At 35.4% G+C, this 9771-nt stretch overlaps 1 protein-coding gene across 1 annotated transcript in view; it reads left to right on the top strand.

Moving 5' to 3' along the window:
- Positions 1 to 317: 317 nt before the first annotated feature.
- Remo (Remoulade) overlaps positions 318 to 9771 on the top strand; it is a 119153-nt gene continuing 109699 nt past the window's right edge. Inside the window, exon 1 of the mRNA XM_068354442.1 lies at positions 318 to 358. Coding sequence (XP_068210543.1) covers positions 318 to 358 — 41 coding nt within the window. The remainder of the gene's footprint in view (positions 359 to 9771) is intronic.

Genomic DNA, 9771 nt, shown 5'->3' on the forward strand with positions numbered 1-9771 from the left:
AGCTGTATTTAAATTTGTTATTTTCTGTAACTTTGTTTATTATCCATTTTTTTCTTTAAAGTAAATGCGTCAGGAATAGTGAGATAGAGAAGGGAAATATATATATATATATTATATATGTGTGTGTGTGTGTGTGTGTTGTGTGTGTAAATATATATACTGTATATATATATATATGAGTGTGTATATACATAATAAGAGAGAGAGAGAGAGAGAGAGAGAGAGAGAGAGAGAGAGAAAGAGAGAGCATAATGCTTTACAAATATATTCAATTTTATTTCTTCTCATTACCTTGGAAATACAAGTTATGAGTTACGATGAACAGAAAGAATGTGAAAGAGAAATATGGGAAAATCAAGTATGCTAATTCTTAAAAAAAAAAAAAAAAAAAAAAAGGCTTTGTGAAAGTTTAAGACTCAAAAAATATTTGCTTCAAGACCTGTTTTCCTATTCCTGAAATAATATGAAAGAATAGACTAATCATAATTTTGGAAAACTAACTTGTTATATAAACTCTTCGTGGTCGTACGGGAAAGTTTAAGCTTGTGCTGCACAGTATATCAGGTTACTAACAAAACGGCTCTCGGTGTAAGGAGAGAATATGCTGGGCCTCCAGGGGCTGGATTGGGGGGAGGGGGGGTTTAGGAGGTGTCCGGTTGGCTGATGTAGGAAACCAGAATTGGATGCTTTGACGGGAAAGTGAGATATGGTGCAGGGATAAGCTCCATGAGCTCCTCTCTCTCTCTCTTTTTTTTTTTTTTTTTTTTTTTTTCTTTTTTTTTTTTTTGAGGGATAAGGCTAGTTAGAAAGCTCTAGTTATGAGGTTAGTGAATATATGGTTCAGGAAATTACTTAAAGGGGTTTTAGAATGCAAGCAATTAAGAGATAGTGTAGACTGTATTATTTATGGATTTTAAGAACGGGGACAGTTTAAGCGTTTTTGGGACTCAGATAGTCAAGATAAGGATTATTTACTTGTTTTTTTTCCCTTTAAGGGAAGGTAATTAAACAAAATTTAATGAAATGAGGTTTTTGGCAATGCGATTTATTATTAATGGATTTCATTGATGAGATTAATATGTTCTACTCCGAGGTGAAAAGGTTTGAATGAATCACAGCAGTAAGAGCATTTTGAGTGACAAGTTTTGATGATACTTAGATGGATTGAACTTGGTAAGAGAATAAGAAAACTATTGACGAGGAACTAACTTTGAGGGACGATGTTATGTTCCATTATGAAAGTCAGGAAGAGAGTTTTTTAATGACGATTAAGCGATAAGCTCAAATATTTTTCTATTGATAATGTCAGTTGTTTGTTGTAAAAGTCAGTAAGAGATGTTAAATGAATAGGATATTTGATGTGTTTATTGATGAGTTTATTTATGGAAGATTTAGTGATAAGAAAGGTCAATATGAGAGATTATAGTAATAATGTCAATAAAGAGAAGCCATTAATTGTTGGTTAAAACGAAGATTCCGAGGATAAAGGTTATTCATAAATTTTAAAATAATTATAATGTCAATTAGAGTTATTTTTATTATCAGGAAAATATGTCACAGGGAAAAAATAAAAGGATATTAAAGTCATGGGATTAATTAAAGATAGGTCAGCTTGAAAGATTCCAAATAAAACTTTCTGAAGATTTTTCGGTGATTAGATGAACCAAATATATATTAGCTGGAATTGGTTGAAGTTTGGAAGGTTAAGGTCAAAGGTCAAGGTCACGGTCAAGCAAATTGTCCAATTCACGTAATCAGCCGCAAGTTTGGACATCAGAGACTTCAAACTTGGCTCATATTTGAGTGTATGAAAATCCACGCCAATTAATACGATGTCAATGTCAAAGGTCAAGGTCGGGCAAAAGGTAGAGAAATAAACTCCCGCGGCGTAGGTCTGTGCCCTACTGAATGCCCCTCTGGTAAGGATTGGGCCGCTAAACTCATTGTATTCACTGTTCAAAAATTTGTTGAACAAAAGATCCGTCTTAAAATATAACTTAAAAATATTATAATTACGAGTTATATAAAGATGGCATTCTTTTATTGAAAGTTATCTCTGTTTATTAAAATTATATTCGACTTTTCTGCTAAACTAATTAAATTCTCGGTTGAAGGATTTGTTGGGCATATCTTTAGTAGAAAATTACTTAGAATATTCCAAATACAATTTATATAAAGATGGAATTCTTTTATAGAAGGTAATCAATCTCTGTTTATAAAAATTATATTCAGATTTTTTGCTTATACGAGAAGGCTATGATACAAATTTTATGCAGTTCGCGAGCCAGCTAATGACACCTTCGAAGAGATTGAACAAACCATAGAGACAGTTTGACTTGTATGCATTACTTGCATATTGAGAAAAAAGATTATTAATTCTTAAGACTATTCTTGTAAGGGATTTAAGTTTGTGCGTGCATGTGTTGAGCAAGTGGTGTTGCGGTGTTTTCGAAGAATGGATGACATTAATCAAGTGATAGGGTGTCCCGTCAGGGCTGCCCGTGAGCCATTTGTCGACGTGAATAATTATTTCTGGGCTGTGATTTCCATTTTACCGGGGAAGGTCCGGAGCAGAATTGACGATATTTTGATAAAAGATTAATCTTTGGTAGCTGGGAGGCCATTGCTGTAGGGAACACTATTCTATCGTATTTCTCTTCCCTCTTTTTTTTTTTTTTTTAAGTTTTTATAGCTTATATATGAGAGATTATTTAATGTTGTTACTGCTCTTGAAATATTTAAATTGTTCATTACTTCTCTTGTAGTTTATTTCCTTTTTTTCTTTTCCTACTGGGCTATTTTTTCCCCTTTTGGAGCCCTTGGGCTTATAGCTTCCGCTTTTTCCAACTAGGGTTGTAGCTTAGCTAATAATAATAATAATAATAATAATAATAATAATAATAATAATAATAACGTCGGTAACTAACGTGGGTAGTACTTTCTGATTATTTTATCCAGATTTAATTTAAAAATAATTATGAAAAAACTTATTTTATAATTGCATTAATGATTATCTCAACCAGTAAAATCGCAGCATCTTAAATCATTATTATTATTACTTGCTAAGCTACAACCCTAGTTGGAAAAGCAGGATGCTATAAGCCTTAGGGGCCCCCAACAGGGAAAATAGCTCAGTGAGGAAAGGAAAAAAGGACAAATAAAATATTTTAAGAATAGCAACAGCATTAGAATATATATTCCTTTATAAACTATAAAAATTATAACAAAAACAAGGAGGAGGAGAAACAAGAGAGAACAGTGTGCCCAAGTGTACCCTCAAGCAAGAGAACTCTAACCCAAGAGAGTGAAAGACCATGGTACAGAGGCTATGACACTAACCCAAGACTAGAGAAAACTGGTTTGATTTTGGAGTGTCCTTCTCTTAGAAGAGCTGCTTACCATAGCTAAAGAGTCTCTTCTAACCTTACCAAGAGGAAAGTAGCCACTGAACAATTACAGTGCGGTAGTTAACCCCCCTTGGGTGAAGAAAAATTGTTGAATCGAATAAAAATCGTTTTGATGGTGCAGCTGAATTTTCTGCATTTACAACAACGGGTGGTTGTAAAAGACAGAATATATTTTATTCCATCTGCTGGTCTATTTTGCTTTGCTGTTGTTAGCAACTGTAATACATTTTTCTTTCACACAATCGCGGTACCTCGATAATAATTCCATTTTTCGCTTTTTAATTTATTTTATTACCTTTCACACATTACAATTTTACGATTAAGATATTCCTCTGTTGATATAAAATGACCCCTTCTAAATTAATATTCACTTCTAATGCAAAGCATTTTTTATGTTCACCCCAAAATTTCATTTAGATTTTTATTTCGAAAACTTCATTTTGCTCTTTGTAATTTTCTCACTCTCTTAAGCGGGGTTTACCACTGTCGAACGGTTCGTAGAACCCGGTTGTCGAATCTGCTTGGCAAACGGTTCGAAAGAGGTGGAGTCAGTCACAAATGCATAAGGGTTGTGGACAATGAAGCCCCGCCCACAAAAGCCAGGCGAGAACTGACTTTCTACGAACCGTTCGACAAACGTGTTCGGCAACCAAAATTTTTCCCCTTTCACACGTTCGAACATCACTTCAAACACATATCTGTCGAAACCGCGTTCGACGAAACCGTTCGAACCGTGTAAACCCGCCTTTATTCTCCACCCATTCCTCTCTTCCTGCCCTTTCTTTATAATTCATTATTCTTCATATATCCTTTTATTAGTCTCTCTTCCAGCATGTAATAGCACTCGAGGCATCCTTCTCCTCTCCTTTACCTAGCTCTCGGTTTTATTGTTTCATTCTTCTCTTTTATACGAGCTCTTTTTATTCCCTTCTATCTTTTTACGCCAGCTGCCGCTCTTAAAGAAGAAGCACTGTCGAATCTTTTACATTTTCTGTTTGCACTTTCTTCTACCCTAAGTCGTTTCCTTCATCTAATCTCATTGGTGTGCTGCTCTTATTCCATTATTAACAAGCTTCGCCACTATTTTTTTGTTAATATAGAACCCGACCGAAAGATTGAGTCTGTAAAATTTTAACATTTTCGGTCGAGTCAATAGAGATTTTTGGTTGTAACTTTTTAATGAAGGAAATTGAAACCTTTGGAGGGATATTGACTCCATTCCATTTTAGCTGTTTTGATATTCTCTGTTATAGTGTATGTGCTAGAGAGAGAGAGAGAGAGAGAGAGAGAGAGAGAGAGAGAGAGAATTTGAAACCATTAACCAAAATTGTTTAAAGAAACGAGCGTTGCAGAAAGGTGTAGGGATTTGAACAATAAGAATAAAAAAGCAGTGAGGGAATAAGACACGAAAAGGTGAGGAAGGAGGGGAGAGCAAGTGAGAGAGATGGAGAGGGAAGAGGGTGGAGATAGGGAACGATATTGAAGTGAGAAGTATGTTGGACATCAGTTTAGCCAAGGGGTGCGTCACTGTTTTAGCACCAGGCATTTGTCAACCCTCGTAATATTTTCTTTTCTCTCTCTCTCTCTCTCCTCCTCTCTCCTCTCTCTCTCTCTCTCTCTCGTATTGGAATGCTCCTTTCTTTAATGTTTACACTATGTGTGTGGAGAGGAAGCGTTGGTTTCTAATTTATTTTTATTACATCTTGAATCGCGCATTCCTTGTGTTTGGTTGCTGGATGCCATTCGAGGTATATGGAAGCTGTATTTTGTTGTTGTATTGTGTTTACGGTTCCTATTTGAACAGGTTATTGATCTCATCCTTGATGTGTGTTTATGAGAGATTTCTCTTTGTTTGTTGTGTATTTAATGTCTTTGTGAGATTTATATGAATATATTGTTTTCTAGTATATCTTCCAATGATTGCCGCATTTTTTAGCAATTTTTAATTTTTATATGATGCTGTTAATTGGAAGGAGAAAGCATTAATAAGGTAGAATAATTCAAGTATTTAGAAACTATGATCTCCAATACATGGTCTTTAGAATTATAGTTTGGTGAAAGATTGAAAAAGGCAAATCAAAGAATGGCTAGGTGAAGTAAAATTGGGAAATCAAATCGCCTGAATTTACATATAAAAATCAGACTATATGTCAGTTTAGTGAGATCAGTGTTACTCTATGGTCATGAGTCGTGGTATGACAATGAAACAATCTCCAATAGATTTAGTAGATTTGAGAACAAAGCCCTCAGAAGGATATTGGGAGTTAGATGGCAGGAGAGGATTAGAAATGAAACTATAAGAGAGATTATTCGAGTGCCATATGTTGATATGAGATCATGATGAGGGGTAGATGAAGATGATTTGGCCTTGCTGTTCGCACTCCCCAAGAGAGATTTGTTCACTAAACGTTCAGCTGGCTCCACAAGGCACTAGAAGAGTTATAAGACCCAGGCCTACATGGCTGAGGACTTTGAAGCGCGAAATGGTAGTTGATGATTGGAAAAGTATTGAATTAAAAGCTCAAGATAGAGACGACTGGGGAAATCTAACCGAGGCCCTTTTCCTCAATAGGCGTAGGATGAGATGATGATGTTATTTAATGCCCTTTATACACTTTTTGTTAGATGTATATATTTTGTGAAGGAATTGTGATTTACCTGTTTTCTAGTATATTTTTACAATGGTTTCTTCTGCATTGTTGACTCTGTTTAACTTTTTTAAGATGCTTTTAGTTAATGCTCTTTATGAACGCCAATTTCCTCTTAATGATAAATCAATATACAGTATGGTTGAATGTAAGTTCATATAGAATATTGATTTTATATTTTAGACCATTTAGAATTATTTAGTACCTTCACTTTTTCATTTGTTATGCGTTTGTAGAGTGTAAGACTTCACAAAAAGTAAAAACTTATTTTTGAGAAGGTCCCTGTCATTTTTATAGTATTAGTTGATATTTCATTGTATTTCTTAGCGGTAAAGGAATGAAAGACATTGCAGTATATATTGAATGCTTTTATATCTTGAGCCTTGATTATGTATGTATATATACTATATATATATATATATATATATACACATATATATATATATATATATATGTGATATACAGTATATGTATATGTGTTTATATTTATATTAGAGAGAGAGGAGAGAGAGAGAGAGACGAGAGAGGAGAGAGAGAGAGAGAGAGAGAGAGAGAGAGAGAAGGTTAGGGTCAACTGCAAGAATTATAGGTCATAGCAGTACTTACTGTATTATGGAAGGAGAGTAATAATATTTGAATAAGAAAGTGCATCTGAGGAAAGGAATGATATGTCAAGAGCAGCATAGCTAGAAAGAAGGAAGAGGAGGTATTGAGAGTCTGTTTAATGGAAAATTGATATAAGAATTCTAAAAGGAAATTACAAAACTGTGTTGTATACATGGACATAGAAATAGATTATGATAGAATTAGTAGGCAATGATGGTTAAGAACAGCGTTGTAAATATGTTTGCTTCAGAGGGATTTGTTTGTTGTGGAAATGGACACTACGTATGCAGGTGAAAAGTATTTGTATATACGAGTGTCTGTGGATGGGAGCTTGGAATTTTTTTGTCAATAAAGATATAATATTGACAGAGAATATTGGAAAAAAAAAAACTGCCAAATCCTGTGAAGGAGTTGGGAATGTTTGCAAGAGGAGGGAAGTTGAGAGAGAAGAATTGAGCATAAGTTGGGCAGATTTCTTAGGAGGACACTCCAAAATTAACCCATTCTTCTCTAGTCATGTGTAGTGCCATAGCCTCTGTACCGTGGTCTTCCTCTATCTGGGTCTAGAGTTCTCTTGATTGAGGGTACACTCGTGCACACTATTTTTTGTTTCCTTATTTCCCTCAACTCACTGGGCAATTCTCCCTGTTGGAGACCATGAACTTTTAGTATCCTTTTCCAACTGGGATTATAGCTTAGCTAATAATAATAATAATAATAATAATAATAATAATAATAATAATAATAATAATAATAATAATAACCAGAAATATGGATCAATAGATTTTGCCTTTGATTTGTCATATAATGTCCCGGAGGGCCTTTTACTTACAATTTTTACCATTTACTTTTTCCTACTCATAGTTACAAAAACATTATATGACTTTAGTTATTCCTTATAGAAATTATCTTATTTTTTATATATCTAATTTTGTTTTATCATTTGCATGCCCTTATGATCGTTACAGGTATTTTTAGTTGTAGCTATTATACCGTGGAACTGTTGCTAATATTCTTTTTCTTTTGACATGTCCCCACGGTGACCAAATGCCAAAATAGTTCCCTTTATTCTTTCATCACAGATATTTCTGTTCCAGACACAATATTTCTGTTCTTAGCTCTTCCTTTGTTCTTTCACTTTTGTCTTACGTTGGACCAAATCACCTTTTTCATTTGGCTGTATCTTTGATCTTTTCTGCCACACAAAGCTCCGAGACCATAAACATCTTTGTTGCTTTGTTTATCCTCAGATGTAATTGAGTATTGGACCGCAAATCTCATATCTCTGGTTCTTTCTTGATGTTGAGCACTGTCTTGTTTAAATGTTTAAAGATCGCTCATGAATGGCAGAGGCAAGAGACAGTGACATTGCCCTAGCAAGCAGGACAGTGCCCCAAGCCCCCCTCTCCACCCAAGCTAGGAGCAGGGAGGATCAGGTAAAGGCTGCTGGTAACTCAACATATAGACCTATAGGCTCCCCCAAAACTCCCCATCCTTAGCTCACAAGGATGGTTAGGTTGCAGAAAACTAAAGGGGACTAACGAGCCTGAGCCGGGCTCGAACCCCCATCTTGCGATCCCGAGGCAGAAGACGTTACCAATCAGCCACAACAACCCTTAAAGTGATTTATATTCCAGTATCCTATTCGGTTCAGAATGTGTGAATCTTTTTGTTGAGATTTAGGATATAGGTATTTTAATAACTTTAATGCAATTTTTATGATGAAGTTTTTCTATGTTTCTTTTGTTCGCAAGATAAACTGATAATAAGAAATCTTACCACATCCCATGTTACACATTTCTTATTGTCTGCCGGATTTATGCTAGTAGTCCAAATGAAATTATTTGGGAAATACATACATATATATATATATATATATACACACACAACATATTCGGTCGTGTCTAGTTCACTGCAAGACAAAGGCCTCAGACATGTCCTTATTCATGTCTGGAGTTTCGCCATTTCATCACCACTCTGGCCAGTCCGGATTGGTGTTGCTGGAAAACTTTATTATGATAGCTCACAGAAAACCAACCTATTATGGGTGGCCCTGACTAGTACATTTATCATCTACTTCAAACTTCATAGTCCTCAGCCACGTCGGCCAAGGTCTTCCAACTCTTTCAGTGCCTTGTGGAGCCCAGTTAAATTGTAATATTGAGTTTTATCCTTTAACAGGTGGAAACTCCAAAAGAAAATAGTACAAATGTGAAATGTGTCCTATACCTCGTAAATCATGGAGGTAGTAGGTTGGCCAGGGCGCCAGCCACCCGTTGAGATACTACCGCTAGAGAGTTACGGGTCCTTTGACTGGCCAGACGGTACTACATTGAATCCTTCTCTCTGGTTACGGTTCACTTTCCCTTTGCCTACACATACACCGAATAGTCTGGCATATTCTTTACAGATTCTCCTCCTCATACACCTGACAACACTAAGATTACTATACAATTTTTCTTCACCCAAAGGGTTATCTACTACACTGTAATTGTTCAGTGGCTACTTTCCTCATGGTAAGGGTAGATGAGACTCTTTAGCTATGGTAAGCAGCTCTTCTAGGAGGACACCCCAAAATCAAACCAGTGTTCTCTAGTCTTGGGTAGTGCCATAGCCTCTGTATCATGGTCTTCCACTGTCTTGGGTTAGAGTTTTCTTGCTTGAGGGTACACTCGGGCACACTATTCTATCTAATTTCTCTCTTTCTTGTTTTGTTATTTTTATAGTTTATATAGGAAATATTTATTTTAATGCTGCTGCTATTCTTGAAATATTTTATTTTTCCTTTTTTCCTTTCCTCACTGAGGTATTTTTCCTTTTGGGGCCCTTGGGCTTATAGCATCCTGCTTTTCCAACTAGGGTTGTAGCTTAGCAAGTAATAATAATAATAATAATAATAATAAAACCCGACACCCGAGTTGCAATGAAAATTATCCACATCATGAATAGAGAGGTATGCTCCTACACAGAGGTATCACTAACAGCGTTTTGAACCCACACAAATATACATACATAAATATATCGTTTGTTGAAAGTTAATATTTGCAATTCGAATACCAGCGTATAGTAGTGGGCCAATGTTAAAATAGTAAATTTGAACTTTGGTTTCA

This window comes from Palaemon carinicauda, chromosome 30 (genome assembly GCF_036898095.1).
Source record: "Palaemon carinicauda isolate YSFRI2023 chromosome 30, ASM3689809v2, whole genome shotgun sequence".
Classification (NCBI taxonomy): Eukaryota; Metazoa; Arthropoda; class Malacostraca; order Decapoda; family Palaemonidae; genus Palaemon; species Palaemon carinicauda.